This window comes from Alternaria burnsii (assembly GCF_013036055.1).
Source record: "Alternaria burnsii strain CBS107.38 chromosome Unknown 728, whole genome shotgun sequence".
Classification (NCBI taxonomy): Eukaryota; Fungi; Ascomycota; class Dothideomycetes; order Pleosporales; family Pleosporaceae; genus Alternaria; species Alternaria burnsii.
This window is the reverse complement of record NW_024066122.1, coordinates 37,121-56,735: the sequence shown is the minus strand read 5'-3', so window position 1 is coordinate 56,735 and position 19,615 is coordinate 37,121. Positions and strand designations below refer to the sequence as shown.

Below are 19,615 nucleotides of genomic sequence, written 5' to 3'. Positions count from 1 at the left end.
TATAGGTGCCGTCAGAGATGGACTGCAAGCAGACTGGAGGAGTCGACTCGTCTGCTACCCCTACCGGCCCATGACATGTTGCCCTTCCTTCTCAAATAGACCACTATTAGACACCCGATAGCCGCCACAGTGTTGTTCTTGGCCAGGCTCAACATCGCGCGGTTGCGGCGGCTTTCGACCTATATCGTCGCAAAGTCTTGTCCAAGCTTACAAGATCAAGCACTTCTTGGTCTTCTTCTCTTTCCGGGTCAACAGAGCAGCCCGGGTGGCGTGCTCGAATACTTCTCGGACGCCCTCGTTCGTCTTGGCCGAGCACTCGAGGTACTTCTGGGCACCAATCTTCTTGCGCACATCCTCGGCCTGGTCACGTTAGTGTGTGGATACGGTACATGGAGTGTGGCTACTGACCTGCTCGGGTGTCACGGGCTTCTGCGAGGTCTTGTGTAGCTCCTCAATCGTCTTCTGGTCGAAGCGCAGATCCTTCTTACATCCAACGAGGATGATGGGAAGGCCCTGGCAGAAGTGCAGAACCTCGGAGATCCACTGTTGTTTGTCAGTCGGTGCTGTTTGGACGCGCGTGAGACATGTCTCGTACCTTCTCCTGGACGTTGTCAAGCGAATCGGGTGAGTCGATGGCGAAGCAGATGAGGATAACGTGCGAGTCGGGGTAGGAGAGAGGGCGGAGACGGTCGTAATCTTCCTGGCCAGCGGTATCCCAAAGGGCGAGCTCGACGTGCTTGCCGTCAACCTCTACATCGGCGACGTAGTTCTCGAAGACGGTGGGGACGTAGACCTGCAGGGCAGCGTGTTAGTAGGGGCGTTGTGGAGTCGGATGGCAGAGATGGGTGCGCTGTGGATGCGGACCAGCTACTAGGCTGACGCGGCTCAGGGATGGCAGGCGAGGCGGCGGGTGGTGAGTACTAACCTCGGGGAAGGTGCCCTTGGAGAAGACGCTGTAGAGGGCGGCGTTAGCAATGGCGGTCTCGTGTGCAGACTGGTTGAGGCCGTGGATGGGGCGCTTGGTTGGTTGGGGACGTACATGAGCAGACAGGTCTTTCCACAGGCGCCGTCACCGACAATAACGAGCTTTCGTCGAATCTCGGCCATGGTGTCGTGTGTGATGGGGCTGTTGAGGACGGCGGTGGGTTGAGCAAGTCTGTTATGGAGGTGGTGAGTATTTGGATGGAGGACTGGCGGTGATTGAAGTTGGAGAACAGCGGCTTCAGGGTGTTATGGCTCTAGGCACCATGGCCGCAACGGGGGTCGTGCTGCAACAACTGCGGCTGAGTGCTGCTTGCGCCACGCAGCGCTTCGGCGATTGCGGCCTAGCGGGCGGACAGGGAGAGTGAATGTGACATACCTGGACAGCTGCTCTGTTGAAAATCACGTAAAGGGTTTGTGCAGCGTCGTCGCGATGGGATGTAGGTTGGCCGAGAGAAGAGGAGAAGGTGCGATTAGCTATCTGCATCAAGCGCCTTGCTACTAACCGACATGGTAAACTACCCATGCACACGCCCCCGGAGCCCGTCACATGGCAACGCAGCGAGCACCATGGTTTGACATGTCTCTGATGGCCAACAATGACCAGCACCACCGTACCGCCGTCCTGCTCGCCAGTTCGCTGCAATCGCCAGTTCGCTGCAATCGCCAGTTCGCTGCAATCGCCAGTTCGCTGCAATCGCCAGTTCGCTGCAATCAGCCGGTCCACCCATTCGCTGTGCAGTCGGCTGTTGCCCTGGCAAGGACTTGGTAGCAACAAGGGTTTCAGCTTTGATGTGACAGCTCGCCTGCTCTTTCCCCAGCATTGTTCCTGCCGAGCGAGCGAGTGCGCGTGCTCCTGGCCATCAACGGCGCCTCTATATCGGATTCCCTCACCCCGTCTGTCTGATCTCCCGTGCCCACTTGGAGCTAATCGTCACCTTCGCAGAAATGATGTAACTACAGTGGAGCGAGAATGCCAAGGTCGACATGTTTAGTATCGGCTTGAGCAGTGTTCCTCGTCCCTACCAGCACATGGCACATCCCGTTGGCCGCTGTGCTAGTCAACCGGCAGGAACATGTTGAGAGCGAGGGTTCCCACGGCCATGGGGATTGACACGGAGGAAAGTGCGGAGAATCTTCAGCCGAACTGGGGCTGTCTCATACTGTTCATTGTGCTTGCCAAACAACGACGTTCGCGACAGTCCTGTCTGCAGCTATACATTCTAGCATCTGAATGACGCGGAGATAAGGGCGGACATAATCGCTGCATTACCATAGACTACACTTCGTCGCGCTTCGTCCAGATTCCAGGGTACACGTGAGTTGGCGAGCGAGGCTGCTAAGTGGCGGGGCAGACTAGAAGCTCCGGGTCCCGTAACCATAGGATAGCACTGACGCACTTGCACGCTTCGCGCTTCTTTCACTCGACGTCTAACAACACCAAGACGGCCACGGCCTACTTCTTTCTCTATCTTGTTTCCTCTATTCTAATTACCGCCACGCTTCTCGCAAACTCAACTCTCTCGCTGTCCCACATCCTGACAGCCGCCATCGCCCAAGCTCTACTGTAGCCTCAAGGCAGCACAACGCCATCATGGCAGACCAACCGCCCGACCAACCTCACCAAGAAGAGCGACCTGAGCAACCCGAGCAGCCAGACAGCGCCATGTCTGACCAAAAAGACAGCGCAATGCCTGATGCTGCGCCTGCTCCCGCCGCCGAGCCTGATGCCATGTCCGACGCTGACAAGGTGAGCCCGCCTGCTAGTCTCCCATCAAAGAGACACGCTGACGACGACATCTCTCAGATCCGTGCAAAGCGCCTTGCAAAGCTAGGTGGTCCTGCGACTCCAAATGGTCCCTCACGGCCGCCGTCAACAGCGCCCGAAGCCGCATCATCGAGCACTTCATCACCCAGGCCTACCGAATCACAGGCACCACGACCGAAGCCTCAACCTGAGCCCGCCTCATCCTCAAACCCCTTCTCCCAACTAGGCGTCAAGACCAACGAGCCGCCCAAGAAGCGCATCACCATCAAACCCGCAGCGAGCAACAGCCCAGCGCCGCAACCCGCTCAGAAGGCGCCGGAACTGAGTAGAGAAGCGTGGGAGGACCGGACGCTCAGCAACATCTTCAGAGTAACCCTGGATGAGGCCCATACGCAAGATGCACATGGACACAAGCTGTACTTTGCATCAGGTGCCAAGAGCGACCTTGAAGATGAGGGCAGGCCAGTTCGCCTGGGTACAGATCTGCTGGACTCTGTGATATTGGAGGCAGCGTCGAGCCAAACACAAGGCTCGGCATTGGAGTATATGATGAGCTGTTGGAAGCGCGTATCCAAAGTGCTTAAGAATCTCACAAACAAAACTGGACCACGATTCGACGTCGTCAAGGAGGCTCGGCGGCTGTGCTTCAGCTATTGCATTTTTGCTGCTACCATGCCAGACATGTTCGGCGAGGAAGCACCTGCAGAGAACGCATTAGCTGATCGCTTACTTCTCGGGCCCGACGACGAGCGCGGTATCTGCTACGAATTCCTCACTGAAGCGAGTCAGCGGATAGGCGAAGACGATACGATTAGGGAGGCATTGGTGGGTGCCATGGAAGACGTCAGCAGACGCCTCTCCATAGTCTCAATGAACGGCGACTACAAACCTCACATGCTAATCTTGCGGGTATTTGTCCGATTCCCACCACTCGTAGCTGCTCTGGCACAGTCCGAGACGTTTCTGCCTGCCAACATCGAGGCTCAACACATCGAGACACACAGCTTCTTGGGGCCCTTCTTCCGGCTGTCCCCTATGCAGGCTGAAGTGGCTATGAATTACTTCGCTGGCTCATCCGCTGTGGATAAGGGACTCATCGCAAACGCTCAACGCGCTGTCCGCATGACCCTCCAGACTCATCAGGAAGAACTGCTCGACATTACAAATACTTTCATCAAGAACAAGGAGTCTCGCGAGAAGATGCTAGATTGGTTGGCGCTGACGGTCAACAAGAACCACATGAGGCGTGCGATGCAAGTCGACAAGAAGAAAGTCTCGTCAGACGGCTTCATGGTCAACGTGACAGTCATACTAGACCGTCTGTGTGAGCCCTTTATGGACGCTACATTCGCCAAGATTGATCGAATCGATATCGACTACCTACGCCGATCGCCTCGCGTCGACATCCAAGACGAAACCAAGATCAACGCTGATCAAAAGACGTCGGATGAATTCTATAGCACCAAAGTCTCGGGTACCAACAACTTCATTAGTGAGGTCTTCTTCCTGACGGTCGCTGCGCATCACTATGGTCTGGAGGCCGCGAACACCAAGTTGAGCACCCTTCAAAAGGACGTGAAGTGGCTCGAGAAGGAGCTTGTGAAGCTCGAACCTGAGCGGTCAAAGTACATGACCAGTCAGGCGCAGCTTGCTATTTTTGATAACCATGTCAAGAAGATGAAGGACCAGATCGAGCGGGGTAAATGCAGCATTCTAGCGATCCAGGGTGTCTTGCTTGACGAGACTATGCAGGCTCGGTCTATGCAACTGATGCGATATGTCATCGTATGGCTATTACGAATTGCTTCGCCCGGAACCTCTTTCCCCAAGTCTGAGCTCCAGCTGCCTCTGCCCAAAGAGCAACCAGTAGAGTTCAAGTGTCTGCCTGAATATTTCGTCGAAGACATTGTCGGAAACTTCAAGTTCATCACTCGCTACATGCCACACATCATCACAACCACTCAGTGCGAGGAATTGGTCAAAATCTGTATCGCTTTCCTACGAAGCTCAGAATACGTCAAGAACCCATACTTGAAGTCCGGTCTGGTAACGATCCTGTTCCACGGAGTGTGGGGGATTCCTGGTCGACCCAAGGGCGTGCTTGGCGACACGCTCTTCGCTCACGACTTCGCTATGAAGCACCTGCTGCACGCACTCATGAAGTTCTACATAGAATGTGAGAGCACAGGAACTCATACGCAATTCTTCGACAAGTTTAACATACGATACGAAATCTTCCAAGTCATTAAGTGTATTTGGCCGAACCCAATCTACCGAGAGCATCTTGCTACCGAGGCGCGTGTCAACCTAGACTTTTTCGTCCAATTCGTCAACCTCCTTTTGAACGATGTAACATTCGTTCTAGATGAGTCCTTTACCGCGTTCAAGGAGATCCATGATCTTTCGAGAGAGCTGAAGAACGCACCAGCAAATATGGAGCAGACTGCACGTCAAGAACAGGAAGAGAAGCTGGCGTCAGCCCAAGGTAAAGCTAAGAGCTACATGCAACTCACCAATGAGACCGTTGCTATGTTGAAGTTGTTCACAGAGGCACTTGCCGATTCGTTCACCAAGAAGGAGGTCGTCGTGCGACTAGCGCATATGCTGGACTACAATTTGGAGGCGCTTGTGGGCCCCAAGAAGTCGCAACTCAAGGTTGAGAACCCTGAGGAGTATGGCTGGAACCCCAGGAACATGTTGGCTGAGGTCACCGACGTGTATCTCAATCTAGAGAGCAAGCAGTCATTCATCGACGCTGTGGCTACAGACGGACGCTCCTATCGGGAGGAATACATGACCGAAGCCTACAAGATCCTCCAGCGCTTCAAGCTGAAATCGCCAGAGCAAATGGAACAATGGCAATCCATGTCGGACCGCATCAAAGAAGCAAAGGCCCAAGCCGACATGGTTGAGGCGGATCTGGGAGAAATCCCTGACCAGTACCTCGACCCCATCCTCGCTTCCCTCATGGAAGACCCCGTCACGCTCCCTATCAGTAAACAAATCGTCGATCGTGGTACCATCCAAGCACATCTTCTAAGCGACCCACATGATCCATTCAACCGCACGCCACTCAAGATCGAGGACGTCATCCCCAACGACGAACTCCGAGAGGAGATCCAGAACTGGAAGGCGAATTTGCTCGCTCAGAAAATGGCGGAGCGTAATGCTGCTGCTGCGCCGGCTGGTGATGCTATGGACACCTCCTAGGCAGGCCCTTAGAATGTCTACCTAGAATAGGACGATCGCGTAGTTATGGTCATTGATGGTGTTTGTGGTGGCGCATTTACTGGATATGGGGCATGAGAGTAATGGGTCTTTGGGTATTGAGATGGCATTTGCGAGGCATTCTAGGGCGACGCATTGTGGTGTTATGCCTTCCTCGTTACATGCATCAACGGAGATAGACATATGAATGTCGACACTTTGAGGGAAAGGCTCTGCTCCAATCAACAAGGCCATTTTCTCGTATTTTGTCCATCTCTAATCGTGTGTTTCTCGTGAGATCATCGTATCGTCTTTCTACGTGTCAAGAGAGTATGCTGACTGTGTCAACACCACTCCTCCTTCCATATCCAAAAGTACCCTCCAAATCTCTCTTGATCACTTCCCCACATGCCCACAATACCGAAAGGTGTCATCCTAGCTTTCCACGTCCACATGGTGTCTTCCGAGAAGTATCTCTTTATCAAATAGACAAACCCGTCGTCTTGAACACGACCTTGTAATGAAAACTCTCCAACTGCATCTACTCCCCGGCTCTGCTGATCAACCATCGTGCATTCCGCGAGAGAAGAGTCGATCTCTCGCTCTTCTTTGCATGTCCTCCTAGCAACGATTCGGATATCGCGCATTGCAGGGTCGAAACGCCGTCGTCCCAAGTAACGTCGCTGATCAGAGTAATAGCCCGTCCAGCAGCCGGAAGAGAGGAAGTCGGGCGACACCATTTTGTCAAGGTGACACCAGCCGAATGACATGCTTCCGTCTGCAAAGGGGGGCGGTTTGCTTATGTCGAAGACAGGTGGCAAATTCATCATAGAGTAGAAAGGTATTCCAGTAGGTGAGGGAAGCTCGGTGATGTGACTTGGAGTTAAGTGACGTGTAGACAGCTCCAGCTCCAGCATCAGGGTGGGAAGCAATGTCGTAGCTTGGTCCAAGTCAAATGTATCTCCAAAGTAACCATAATCCCGCACTCGCTGTCTAAGACTCTTGACAGCGTCTCCATCGGTTCTTACGCCGTTGCTCAGTGTGATTGGTGGATCTGTGGCACGGTTTACGGAGAAGAAGCGGTCGAAGGCCTCTTTGACTTGCTTCCCGTTGCTAGTCTTTCTGAGTTGTGCAAGAAGGGTGTAGCTGAGAACGAAGTTGGCGCTGAGAAGGTCGGGATCAATCGATTTCGGCACCCGCATCCTAAGCAGTACTTGGCCTTGGAGCTGCAGAAAGGTTTCGGGCTTGAGCTCTAAGGCAGCTGGATGGTGAAGAGCCATCATCTGTGGTAGCCATTCTGTGATTTTGAATGAATTGAGCCGCTTAGATGTGCTCAATGTCCATGTATCATCTTTTTCAAGCAAGGCTTGTATAGATCGTTCGGCTGCGTATGCTAAACGGATCGTCTGTTGAAGAGGAATATTCGTCAGGATGGCGTCGCTTTCCGCCCAGTAATTTTCTGACAATTCTATGCCGTTTTCTAAAAGAAGAGATCGCTCCGAGTTGTACTTTGCAATGTTTTGAAAAACCACTTTATCATTGCAGATGTTGCGTAGTCTTCGGTCGACTTTGAAAAGGTTGAGAGCTGAGGAGCAGGGAAGAAAAGATGTAATGTGCTGTATCAACTCGTTGGGAAGTGAGAGAAGTTTTGCCATGGTAATTTCTTTCTGAAAACGGTTGGATGACGAGTTGAGAAATGCTAGGCTGAAGGAGGGGAATGACACGGCGCTAGCTCACGTGGCGATAACGATAAGATATGTGCTATTATGAAAGTAACACGACGTGACACGCCGTCCGAGTGGTTTCAGAATAACATCGCCAACAGCTACCAAGAGTGTGAAGTCGATACTGAGATCTTCGCCACATGACTTGTCGAGACAGCTAATGGTTGCAGCTTCACACCATACACAACGTCAGCCTCAGTAACTACTGGTCGACTTAAAGGGAACGTACGAACGGCCGCACCCAAGGTTAACTCCTCGCAAGCCTACAGAATGTGCAACACAACACCACGTACATATTAAGCCCATGAGGATGGTCGCACTCGATCGTTCATGGAGAACCATGCTACACTTCCATGATAATAGCCAGAGATACGGTTGGCCAATGCTATCCAACTGGTTTGATGAGTCTGGTGCGGACCTGAAAATCAAAATCGTTAGCAGTAGCGTGGTTAAATCAAAGTAGATGGTGAAACTAAAGTTGATACCTAGGCATTTGTGTATTTTGTTTGCACGTAAACTAGACCGGAGACTGAATGAGATGTGACCCATCCTTGCGCAGCTGATGTAATCTTCAGATACATTCGTTAGTATCCGTGGAAGATGTAAACAAGCCAATGTAGCCACGGTTCAAAGAGACGGATCAAACCTGGAAAGCGTTGGTCATCGATTCACTCCTTCTTGAAGCAGTCTTAGCTATAATGCTATGTTCAATTCTTTCACAATTCTCATTCGAGAACTGGAGCATAGACAAGTACCTTTCCAGATGATAGCAAGTATTATAAACTTGTTGTAGAACAGATAGTCAGTCGATATATGTCAAAAAGCAACGCCAATGCTCTCGACAGTCTCGCTGGAAAGTTGAATCTGATTCTCTGGGCTCGATGTGTTCTCAGGTGTTACAGAGGATTTGTCGACACTGGTGATAAGCTCCCGAAGACGGTCAAGAGTCTCGATGGGGTCCATATCTTTGTTGTCGTTTAGGACAAAGGTGTAGCCCCATCCTTGTGCTTTGAGTTGACTGTTGAGACTCATTTTGATATGCTCGACCGCGACGCCAGCATCAAAGATAGGCTGGCTGCCTTCCAATGTAAATCCAAACATCTTGACTTGTTTCCCAAATGCGCCAAAATTTCTGAGAACAAGTCCAACGACTGGGCGTTGAGGAAAGACGATCGACTCTGCTAACAGGAGTGAATTTCTCTTAGTCCTTCCCTTGAGCTCTTCGAATCGCAGGCAACCAACGCTGTAGTCTTGGAGATCGAACACAAACACAAGCGCAGTTTCGTCCTCGTGATAGTGACTTCGCGCATCGATAACGGTTACCAGATCTCTAGCCCCAAAAGTAACTTGAAAAGATACGCCTTTGTATGGTACTGTTGCAAGGGGAGATTCCGTCATATTTTCCGCTCTAAGAATCTCCGCTCTAAACGCTGCAAAGCTCGTGAGATAATCGGTATTATCGGGTGGATCTGGAAATGGACTGTCTAACATTTGATGTATGAAACTGAGAACCAGTCAGCCATAGATATGTGATTCCAAGGGCCAATGTAGCATACAATTCTGCTGCAAGATTGCCACTGTTGATGCTTAACCCGCGACCAGGTATGCATCTGACCCAAAAAACCATATCCTCGAACTCAATACGATCAGTTGGAAAGTTGAAAGCAACTGAAGAAAACTCTTCGTTCAGTTCTACTGCTTTCCTAATAATCCCCACACAAGAATTCAGAGCATCTTTACGCACTGAAGTCTGACTTGAGTATGGCTCTAAGACTGCATATGATGTGAGAATCCACACATCCTCATCATCGCAGACATCTGAGCGATCCTTGACAATCGTGGATACAAGATCGATGCATAGCTCCTGGAGCTTCGAGTTGTACAATCGATATTGCTCTTGGTCGATCAGATGAGCCGCTTCAATGCAATTGACTAGTAAACCCTTGCCAGTGTGATCCTGCCCTAAGATACGGATTTTCCTCAAGCCGTTCGACATTGACACAGACTCTGTCTTCTGTGCGGTGGATGATTGAGCCGTCATGTTCTGCTGTCGTCTTCTTAAAAGATCTCTGACCGAGCCTCGAAATGCACGCTCGTAAACTCCGGTAGAAAAAATGTTTGAATCAAATTCAAACACACGAGAAATCTTCGACAAATTATCTGTCATTTTGCTGGTAAGGGAGGCAGAGTCACGATGGACATACAGTGACACCGAATCTGCTTTCGCCCGATGGAGTACTTTACGGTTTTTACTTGTTTCGAGATATCTTTGCTGTGCAGAGAGTGTTTTGCTAGACATGTAAGCTTGGAATGTCGAGAGTTGGGTTGTCGCAGTAGTTACCAGTTGCACGCTGTCAACAACAGAGTCAGTGCGCTCGTCTGGTGCTCGATAAGCTTCTGTACATTTTCTGGACCGCTGCTACCAAAAGCAACCTTGAATTTATTGCGAAGATCGAGTGGTTTCTCTGTTAGTTGCGCCATGCTGGTAAAAAAACTCTCAACCTTATCCATCAACAGTTTGCAACAAGAAATAGACACATCCAAATCCATCACAAGCTGATGATGGGTGTCTTGGAGATCCAGGTCTATCCACTCTTGGATCTTGGTTGTGGCAGCCCGCAAGGCTGTGAGCTGGGACGCCAGACTGAGTAAAGCGAGATCCGCTTCACCCCATCTGGCTTGAAGATCTGTGATGATGCCAACGACCTTGCTTATACCATCCACGATACTAACAATTGATCCGACTCCACCTTCAAGCGTATGGAGTTAGTATTTATCGCATGCATTTGGTACAGGCACGTTGCTCACCGAGGATGGCGAGAACTTCCGCCATCTTGTTGGCGCGTTCCAGCCTTGTGACGCATCCACTAACTTCTTATCAGGGACAGAGAGCCTGTACCTTTGACTTAGCAGAGGTTTTGTTCGAGCGAATGCCACATATTAGACAGAAAATGATGAGGAAACTGTTGTTGGAGATGACAGAAGTAAGGAGAGTACAAGACCTGCATTGGGGTGGGTCGAGGCGCAGAGCATCCCCAGTGCTCAGCCTCGCGCTACGCCCATCGCGTTCAACATCTGGAAAACCTGATTGGCCCGGCTACGGTCCACTCGGATCATAGAGGAACAGTATGCAGTTGTTGACTGAATAGGAAATGGCACGATGCTCATATACGCTCGAAAATGTAGTCATCGCATGTGCGTATTGCAAGTGACTGGCAACCACTCCCTATTGACATTCGAACGATGCTACCTCATTGGGATTCCCAGCAACATATACCAAATGCTTCGGCCATAAGCAAAGTTCCGCCTTCCTGCCCGTTGTTGTCTCCGCCTCAAGCGTATCAGGTGTTATACCCCTCTCTACCCAGTCAATAAGAGCCTTAAGACCATTTCCAGGATACCAACCCAGCCCACCACCGCAATGATCGACACCTGGCGCCTCGAAGTATCGAAAGTAATCGCTAGCATTCGCGTCACGCTCGTTAACCTGCTGCGCGTAGTGCGCGGTCGCGTCAGGCGCGATGGCTTGATCAGCAAGTCCGTGCCATGAGAGAAGCTTGCCACCCGCTTTGCGAAATCCATCGAGGTTCGAGTTTGCCGATCCGATGATAGAATCATAACGGTCCACAGCTTGGTAGAAGAGCTGTTCGAAATACGAGATGTTAAGTCCTCCAGTATCGTACTCACGATCCCGCAGAACAAAGTCGGTAATCCATGTCTGGGGAACGGTAAACGGTACACCAACACATGAATTGTTGCTCTTACACGTTGTTGAAGCGAGGCCAGCAAATGAAGCACCGATGTTGCCGGCGTACCAAAGAAAATGGCCTTCGGTTGTCGTAGCACCCTGCCATATCATCTTGGCTACCGTGGCTAGAGTGGTTGTGATCGTCATGCTTTGGTTCGTAGACGGACAAATGTATTGTCTGCCAACAACGGTCATTGGGTCAAAAGTGCATTCTTGGGGTAACGAGATAATACCGTCCTTTAGTCCATCTAGTCCATCGCAGGCTTCGGTGGCAGCTACATTTATAGCTTCGAACTCCTGTGGGGACGGAAATCCTAGTTGGTGTTGGTCATCTGCTTCAATCTCAGCAAGGGACGTACCATTCTCATTCATGACGACCTGCGGCCAGATGAGTTGCATCATCAACTCGTTCCAGTATATGGCAGGAGCAGTTGCCAGGATCCCGTCATATTGATCGGGATATCTCTGTGCCATCATATAACCTTGTCTGCCACCCGAGGAACATCCGTTCCAGTAGCTGTAGCTTGGTGCTCTACCGTAGTAGGAATGCGTGACCGCCTTCCCAAGCGTCGCGAGGTCGTCTAGCGCAACCGAGGATAGATCTTCCAATAATACCCAGTTGACATTGCCGGGACTGACGAGCGACCAGCTTATGTCATTACCAGTGTGACCTCCATCTGTCGCAATGGCAACGAACCCCTCGCTAGTTGCCCATGGAAGCGTGGTATTGGTTTCAGGTCCTGTCGCCCAACCCCCACCACCAGCGCCTAGTAGCCTTCCAGTCCAGTTCTCAGTAGAAGGCAGCCAGATGACGGTATTGATAGTGTCGTTGTATCCAGGATGTGTGTATGTAATGGTGACTTCGCAAGCGTTCAGGTCGTTCACAGTGACAGCGTAATGGTTTTGCTCAGCTGGAGCTTCAAATGATAGGTTAATGTGTGTCTTTGTTGTTATGTTGAGAATTTGACCGCCGTATAGCTCCAAATTCTGGAATGAAGATGCTTCGCACGCTTGCTCCCCAAAGGTTGGGTATGTTAGGCACCCTAATATAGGTAAAAAGAGGACAGGATTTGGTATTCTCAGGAACGACATGTTCACAATCAGATCTTTACATAAGCAACAATCAAGATAGCATAGATTCGAAACCACTTACTGTGAACGCATGGCTGCGTCTACTTATAGCGAATGCAAGCAGACTACTTTTACACATTCACCCGCAACCCATGAATTCCAGTGGTATATCCACAGGGATATCTAAATTGGTGAGCGTGAGACAATGACCGACGTCCTGTTAATATGCAGGAGTATCAGGTGTCGTAAGGTAATGTTATGTCGTCAAACCGTGCTGTAGAAGTATAATTTCTGGCGACGCTACAGTGCCATAATCGGTGCTAGTGTATTTTTCAATAGACATCCACGCATTGGCGAACAATGGTTGAGTCATGTGCTGCTGACTTAAGGAATGCCTGAAGCTTTTGTGACAAAGGGTGACCAATTTAAATCCCTGTCGTGGCGGTTTGAGGTGATTTGAGGCCTTTTCGATGGCACAGTATTCCGCATCTTTAATATGTTGAATCTCTTGGATTTTGGTTTTCGGTTACTGACGCTGTCTTTGTGAACTTCTGTAGATGAAGTGGGTGGAGGATGGCTGTCGTGGATGGTCGGGTCCTTGGACTCTTCTCGCGCCGCGTACCGCTTTTCATCTTTCTTGCATCCCCATTTCAACCGGCGCCGCTTGAGTGCGTGTTCTGATGACCGGCTTACACCCTCGAACTGGTGTAGCAATATCGCCCATGAGCACGTTGTTGTATATGAAGTCTAGAGCAATCTCAACGTGCTACAGATCTCTCCGAAGTATAGCGGGTACACTATACCTCTTTCAGCGCGCGCAAATACGTCACTACGCGTCAGTTTCGCGATGCGCCAGAACGCTTCCTGGAGCTTCGCCAGTCATGAATCCCTTTCAGCTCAAGGGCATTATCACTCTCGCTTTCAGCCCATACTCAAATACCGAGTCGGCTTTGAATTACCCCACATACTTCGTGTGGGGCAACAGCTACCCCAACAGCACCCCGCATCGGACTTGTACCGTGCCGGAACCATGCCGTCCGTATACATACAGAATGTCAAACTTCCACATCTTTTCGACAGATCCTGTCTCAGAGAGCGAGATTACTATACTCTGGAATCGAACACCAAAACACCACAAGCATGGATCCAGCACAATTCGGCTACAGTACCATTCCTCTAAATCATGCTCCATACGGCCCCATCGTACCGTCTACCCTAGAAGGCTCCAATGCCGGAAAGGTAGCCCTAGTAACAGGAGCTGGTCAAGGCATCGGCGCCGCCATCGCAGAATCGCTAGCGAAGTCCGGGGCCCATGTAGCCATTCTGGACCTCAACACCGACAAGCTCACCCAAACCAAGAAGACATGCTCAGCATTTGGAGGAAAGGTCGAAGCGTATGGCTGCGATGTGACGGACATGGAGCGAGTAAAGGAAGTCTTTGGACAGGTGGAGAAGCAATTAGGACCGATCGATATACTGGTGAACAACGCTGGGATTTTTACTCAGCGGCCTTTCATCATGGGGGATTTTGAGACATTTTGGAAACAAATCGAAGTCAACTTCAAGGCCGTAAGTTCACCTTTTATCCAGTCAATTTATTCTCACTAACAAAATAATTCCAGCCCTTAATGCTTATCCACGCCATCCTTCCACGAATGCAGGAACGCGGACACGGTTGCATTATCAACATCGCCTCTCGCTCAGGTACCGTCGATGTACCCATGACATTGGGATACGTAACTTCCAAGGCAGCGCTCATCCGGGCTACACATACGCTGCAGACTGAGATGGAACTTGATGGACTGGATCCTGCGATTCACATGTATGCGCTACACCCGGGTGGTGTCAAGGGGAACATGGGCGGAGGTAAAACCAAATCTGTCGAGGTTGATGCTGTGTCCATGCTAACGCAACGTAGCTCCTGCGGCGGATGATGTGAAGAAGAAGTACGGTGATCTCACAGATGAGGAATTCTTCAAAGATCTATTCAAGGATGGTCCTTCGCTTTGTGGGCAGACGTGTGCATGGCTGGCTAGTGGGCAAGGAAAAGAGCTTAGAGGGCTGTTCCTAGGTGAGACGCGTCTCTTGCAAGGACCTTATATCTTGTGACTAATACAATTTAGATTGCCGGCAAGACGTGAGAAATTTGCTCGAAATTGGACGAGATACGTTGTTGAAGGAAAACCGGAACAAGCTGACAGTGAACTTCATTGATGGATATTGCAACGAGCCATAGTGATCGGAATCCAAAACCGATGTTATTCTGTGGTAGCCAAGCGGCATTCTAATATATTACAAGAAGTGAGAGAAGTGCACGACAACAAAACATGATTCCACATACGGAACCGAGTATCGCCGCAATGAGCTCCAGAGTTTCTGGTCTCCGCCCACACAGCTTCTTTCCTTTGTAGACCAGCTGTTGCTCATGCGACGGAACCTAAGCATCCTAGGTCATACACACTTAGTAGACTGGGATCTTGAAAGCATCGAAAGTGTAGGTCCAGCTCTCAATGGATGTCTTATCCTCGACGCAGTCAAAGTCAGAGCTGTTTCCGGACCAAAGCGGTCGCGCAGGCCATTGGCAAAGCTGCTGCACCTCGCCAGCGTTGATGCCCGATGCTACGGTGGCGTTGAGGCGGCTAGGCTTCACCCCGTTCTCAACCCAGTCGATGATAGTAGCCATGTTGTCTTGCGGGTAAGGGCCGGGCTGAAGAGCGTTGGCATTGCAGTGCGCCGCGCCGGGAATGAGGTAGAATTGGTACCAGTCGGCCATGGCTTCTTGAGCCTCAGCATCGGTCATGTTAGGGTACATGATCGAGCGAACGGACTGCCAGTAGTGGACCGAGGATGCAGCAGGGACGGAAGGGTCAGATTCACCGTGGTAGTGGATCATCTTGGCGCCGGAAGACTGGAAAGGCGTGAGGTCAGGGAGAGTGGTTTGCAGGCTGTCGAGGTAGCGGAACATGCCGATGTTCATCCATTCTACAAGATCATCGTAGGTGATGTTGTCGAGGTTGGCGAGGTTATCCAAGTCGAGCAGCTGGACGAACTTAGTTACGTACTCGCCACCAGTGGAAGGGATATTGAGCTCCCACTCGCCGGTCGCATTGTTGTACGTTGGGTCGGCGTCGCTAAGCTCTGAGCCAATCTGCCAAGAGAGGTATGCACGCTCGCCCTTGGAGTTGTGAAGACCATCGTAGACGCCTTGAGCCAATGCAATATCATTGGCGTTGATAGTGCCGTTCTGTTCGGGTTGAGCACTGGTCTGGCTTCCTGGCATCTGACGCTTGTTGAGGCCGCGCTTGCTGAAGCCAAAGCCAAGGGAAGTACTGGTCTGGGCAGCACAGTAGTAGCTTTCGCCGATCAGAGAACTGAGATTGAAGTTGAGTTTGCAAAGGTCGGTACGGGAGATGACACCTGCAGCGACATGTGTTAGAGTGCATCTCTTGTATATAGTTTAGATTACTTGCCATCAGTACGTCCGTCAAGAGGATCGCAAGCTGCAATCGTCGCGTTGACGATCTTGTCCAATGCGCATGGCGGTGGGAAGTAGTCGTTGACAACGTTGATGGTAGCAGGGTAGACATGTAGAACTTGCTGCTGTGCGTAGCGGAAGGCGGGTGCACCTGCCACAACGCCGTCGTACTCTTCACCCCAGCGCTGAACCTGGCTCATAGCCTCGCGGCCACCGTCAGAGCATCCCTCGAAATAAGTGAAGACCTTGGTGTCGTTCAACCCGTAAAAGGCCTGTGTGACTGGTTTTCCGATTTTCGTCAACTCTCCGAGGGCGGAGTAGGCGAAGGCATAGGTGGCGTCCCAGTTGATCGTTCCATTGCCGTATAACACCGCTGCATCGAAGTTCTGGTTGAAAGCATCGTAGCCAGCCGAAGTGGCTCCAGAAGCAGCGCCGTATGGTAAACCTCCTGTCGCATCGCTGGAGAGTGCGTAGCCTCCGCCACCAGAAAGATAGAAACGATTGGCAAAGGTCGAAGGTTCGGGAAAGGCAAAAATGAGAGGAATGACATCTTCCTTTCCAGTATGGACATAGCTAACAGTGACGTTACAGTAGTTGTAGGTAGTACCATCGGTAGCTGTTGACGCCATACCGCCACCTCCAAGAGTAGCATTGTAGACGGCGCTGGCGGTTACAGTGCTTGGGAGTAAATCGATACCCAAGAGAGTTCTGTTGGAAGGGAGAGAGGCCTGTACGTTTGATACGGTGCAGAGGTCAGTCAGCGAGGCTGCGTTGGCGGTTACCGCCATAGCGGCGGCCGTAGCGCGAGATGAGTGTCGCATGGTGGGCGTACGAACAATGAGAAGATAACAAGACAACGAGAAGGTATCCCGGAATGACTGTAGAGAAGCTGGGTGAGCTGGGTGGTGAGCAAGACATTCCTCGCGGGTTCGCCAGCATTATGTACTTCCTGCCAGTCCTGACTCGGACCATCTACTTCACTATGGTCATCGCAGTAGAGGACCCAGATCTATGGCCGCAGCTCTATCCATGCTTAGAGTAACCCCTAGCAATCTCTCAGATCACTGTTGCCAAACTTTTGACCCTATTCTTGTCCATGCGTGCCCTATCAGAGACCTAGATCGGCGGTGTCCAGCCCTATAGTGACGGCATCTCCCGACTAGCGCAATATCGCAATACGTGTGCAGTGATCTAAAGGGAAGAAAGATGTAGTACATCGGCTGTATCAATTGTTGCGCCGCGTCACTGGGAAACAACTTGGTGGTAGTAGGCATGAACTGAAGTTACGCGTTCTCGGTTAGCGTGCCGGGGGCCCAAGCTTGGATGAGCCTTTATCCAGACAAGCCTTGTAGCTGATGCTTTTCAAAGATCTTTGCTTTGCAAGGCTTGCAACCAAGTGATCAGGCGGATGAGAGATCAAGCGGATGAGAGATCAAGCGGTCTTACAGCCTTGAAGCCGCGTATCATCGCGGCAAAGTTTCTCTTATTAGTGATGGAAGAAGTAGTTCGTCCGAAGTGATCAATGGACTGTTATAACGACATTGTTTTGATGTGCTCACAAGTACGCTAATACATGCCAGAGAGCGTACAAACTTGATGTATGCTACTTTTTACACTGTCTCTTTCGTCTCAACATGCTCCGTACTTATTTCCTTCTCGAATTTTGCCTCCTCGTTCGCAGCAATCCTCGCATCGGCCTCGATGAACTCGGTCGGACGGTGTAACTGCACAGCAAGCTTGTTGCGATGAATCAGGATATCCGGTTGAGTCTCGAAGAAGCGATCGATATCCTCTAGGGTCCTGTTCGCTGTCTCTGGGTACAGAAAGTATGTGATCGGTATGAATGAGAAGCAGATAACTGCCCAGATGATCCAGAATTTGTAGCCTAGGTTTTGAATACCGGGAAGTGTAGCCTGAACAACACCATAATTGCAAATCCAGTTCGTCGCCATCGCAAGCGAAGCGCCTTTGGTTCTCATCTCAAGGGCATTGATCTCGGTTGGATACAGCCATGGCACGCCTAGAACGCCCATTCCGAAGCTCGCGAAGAACACGAAGAAGAATGAAACTGCGACGATGCCCAGCTTATACGAATCGCCACCCGCTTCAGTCTGACCCTGAGATGCCGCAATGACGATCCAGCAGATGGAACATGCTCCGGCGGAGACCATCATAACTTTGCGGCGTCCATATCGCTCAATGACGAAGTATGCCAAGCAAGCAAATATGAGATAGTCGACTGAGCCGGCGGCGGCGAGGATGCGCGAAAGAAGTTCCGAGATTCCCAGAGCATTTATGAAGATGTAACTCATGTAGTAAGACGTGACGTTGATACCTAAGACGAAATAATTAGACGGATACAGTTAGGTAGCGCAGCTGCCGCCCAAGAATGAGAGCACGATAAGTTACATACCTGAGATTTGATTCATAGCCTGCATCCAAGCACCAAGAAGCATGCGCCTCAGGACACCGCTAGGTCCTTTGCCAGTAAGGAGCTGCACCCATGTGTATGTGTTCATATGTTCGCGATCTAGGATGTCCTTGATGATATTGTATTGTGTGATTACCGATGCTGACTCTGGCGTTGCTCCATGGCCTTCGAGAGCAGCAAGGACTTCCAAGGCCTCGTCATGTTTTCCTTTGCGAATCAGTAGACGAGGTGAGTCTGGTAGGAAAGGACACATGGCGTAGATGCAGAAAGTGAAGAAGAGTTGGAACGCTAATGGGAAGCGCCATGCTATATCGCGTGGTGCGAACGAGAAGCCGAGCGTGAGCCAGTTTGAAATGCTGAAGCCGGTGATACAGTTCGCTACAAACATGTCAGCTGAGATAGAATCGCAGATGCCGGTATGCACATACCCATCTGAATGATGACAAGCTTTCCTCGACTATTCATCTTGCTCGTCTCAGCTTGCCAGACTCCAGCCGTGGCTGTGTTCATGCCAGTACCAAGTCCAGCCACAATGCGCCCGACCATCATGCTCGCTACGGTCCAGCTGCATGTCTGGATGATTGCGCCAATACCAATGATTGTCGAACCGAGTATAATCTGCCTTGGACGTCCGAGGATGTCGCCAGTCCAGATGGTAGACATCGCTCCAATGAAGCATCCGATGTTGTATATGGAGGTCATTACACCTTGCATATCCGCGGACGGATATCCGAACGTATGAAGGAAATTCTCTGAGATAATGACATTGCCGAATACACCTTGATCGTAACCGTAGAAGCTGCTAGGCGTCAGATAGGTACGACAAGGGTTGTCCGAATCGCATCTTACATGAGTACCGTACTAGCAGCGATGGAAATCCACACTGTCAGTCGCTCACCAGAGCCTCCAAGGTATTTGCGCGCCATGGTGGAGTGCTGCTTGAGCAGATACCACCGTCTCACTCAGAACGCGGCAGTAGTCGCGGGTGAGATGAAGGAGCTGAAGAATCGGGAGGAAAGATCCTCAAATCGAGGGGTGTCAACAAGTGGCACAATGCAGAGCCCTGTACCGAACTTTGCGATGTGCAACGGGGTTACAGCGAGGATGGCCTCTTTATACAGGCTCTCATACCCAGCCTCGGGATCTTCTCCGCTTATCATTATCCTCCTGTGCGAAGCTTGTCAAGCCTCATAAGCGTTTGGTCGTCTCG

The 19,615-nt window shown here is 50.9% G+C and overlaps 7 protein-coding genes across 7 annotated transcripts; 2 read left to right on the top strand and 5 right to left on the bottom strand.

Moving 5' to 3' along the window:
- Nucleotides 1-207: 207 nt before the first annotated feature.
- On the bottom strand, nt 208-1,107 carry GT037_009373 (gtp-binding protein rho1 precursor; the record flags this gene model as incomplete). The annotated part of the gene is made up of 5 exons (XM_038934420.1): nt 208-360; nt 409-543; nt 596-793; nt 926-953; nt 1,040-1,107. The coding sequence occupies 5 exons, from the start codon at nt 1,105-1,107 to the stop codon at nt 208-210; spliced, it is 582 nt and encodes a 193-aa protein (XP_038782695.1).
- Nucleotides 1,108-2,575: 1,468 nt separating this feature from the next.
- GT037_009372 (ubiquitin conjugation factor e4) lies at nt 2,576-5,959 on the top strand (the record flags this gene model as incomplete). Its single annotated transcript, XM_038934419.1, has 1 exon — nt 2,576-5,959. One exon carries the CDS (start codon nt 2,576-2,578, stop codon nt 5,957-5,959), a length of 3,384 nt encoding a protein of 1,127 aa, XP_038782694.1.
- A 341-nt stretch (nt 5,960-6,300) lies between these two features.
- GT037_009371 (uncharacterized protein) lies at nt 6,301-7,611 on the bottom strand (the record flags this gene model as incomplete). Its single annotated transcript, XM_038934418.1, has 1 exon — nt 6,301-7,611. The coding sequence occupies one exon, from the start codon at nt 7,609-7,611 to the stop codon at nt 6,301-6,303; it is 1,311 nt and encodes a 436-aa protein (XP_038782693.1).
- An 885-nt stretch (nt 7,612-8,496) lies between these two features.
- GT037_009370 (tannase and feruloyl esterase) lies at nt 8,497-12,842 on the bottom strand (the record flags this gene model as incomplete). Its single annotated transcript, XM_038934417.1, has 6 exons — nt 8,497-9,184; nt 9,237-9,694; nt 10,489-10,573; nt 10,923-11,742; nt 11,788-12,415; nt 12,804-12,842. 6 exons carry the CDS (start codon nt 12,840-12,842, stop codon nt 8,497-8,499), a joined length of 2,718 nt encoding a protein of 905 aa, XP_038782692.1.
- Nucleotides 12,843-13,639: 797 nt separating this feature from the next.
- GT037_009369 (uncharacterized protein) lies at nt 13,640-14,735 on the top strand (the record flags this gene model as incomplete). The annotated part of the gene is made up of 4 exons (XM_038934416.1): nt 13,640-14,068; nt 14,122-14,365; nt 14,418-14,570; nt 14,623-14,735. The coding sequence occupies 4 exons, from the start codon at nt 13,640-13,642 to the stop codon at nt 14,733-14,735; spliced, it is 939 nt and encodes a 312-aa protein (XP_038782691.1).
- Nucleotides 14,736-14,960: 225 nt separating this feature from the next.
- GT037_009368 (tannase and feruloyl esterase) lies at nt 14,961-16,795 on the bottom strand (the record flags this gene model as incomplete). Its single annotated transcript, XM_038934415.1, has 2 exons — nt 14,961-15,916; nt 15,979-16,795. The coding sequence occupies 2 exons, from the start codon at nt 16,793-16,795 to the stop codon at nt 14,961-14,963; spliced, it is 1,773 nt and encodes a 590-aa protein (XP_038782690.1).
- Nucleotides 16,796-17,584: 789 nt separating this feature from the next.
- GT037_009367 (general substrate transporter) lies at nt 17,585-19,331 on the bottom strand (the record flags this gene model as incomplete). Its single annotated transcript, XM_038934414.1, has 4 exons — nt 17,585-18,309; nt 18,388-18,783; nt 18,834-19,204; nt 19,255-19,331. The coding sequence occupies 4 exons, from the start codon at nt 19,329-19,331 to the stop codon at nt 17,585-17,587; spliced, it is 1,569 nt and encodes a 522-aa protein (XP_038782689.1).
- Nucleotides 19,332-19,615: the final 284 nt, after the last annotated feature.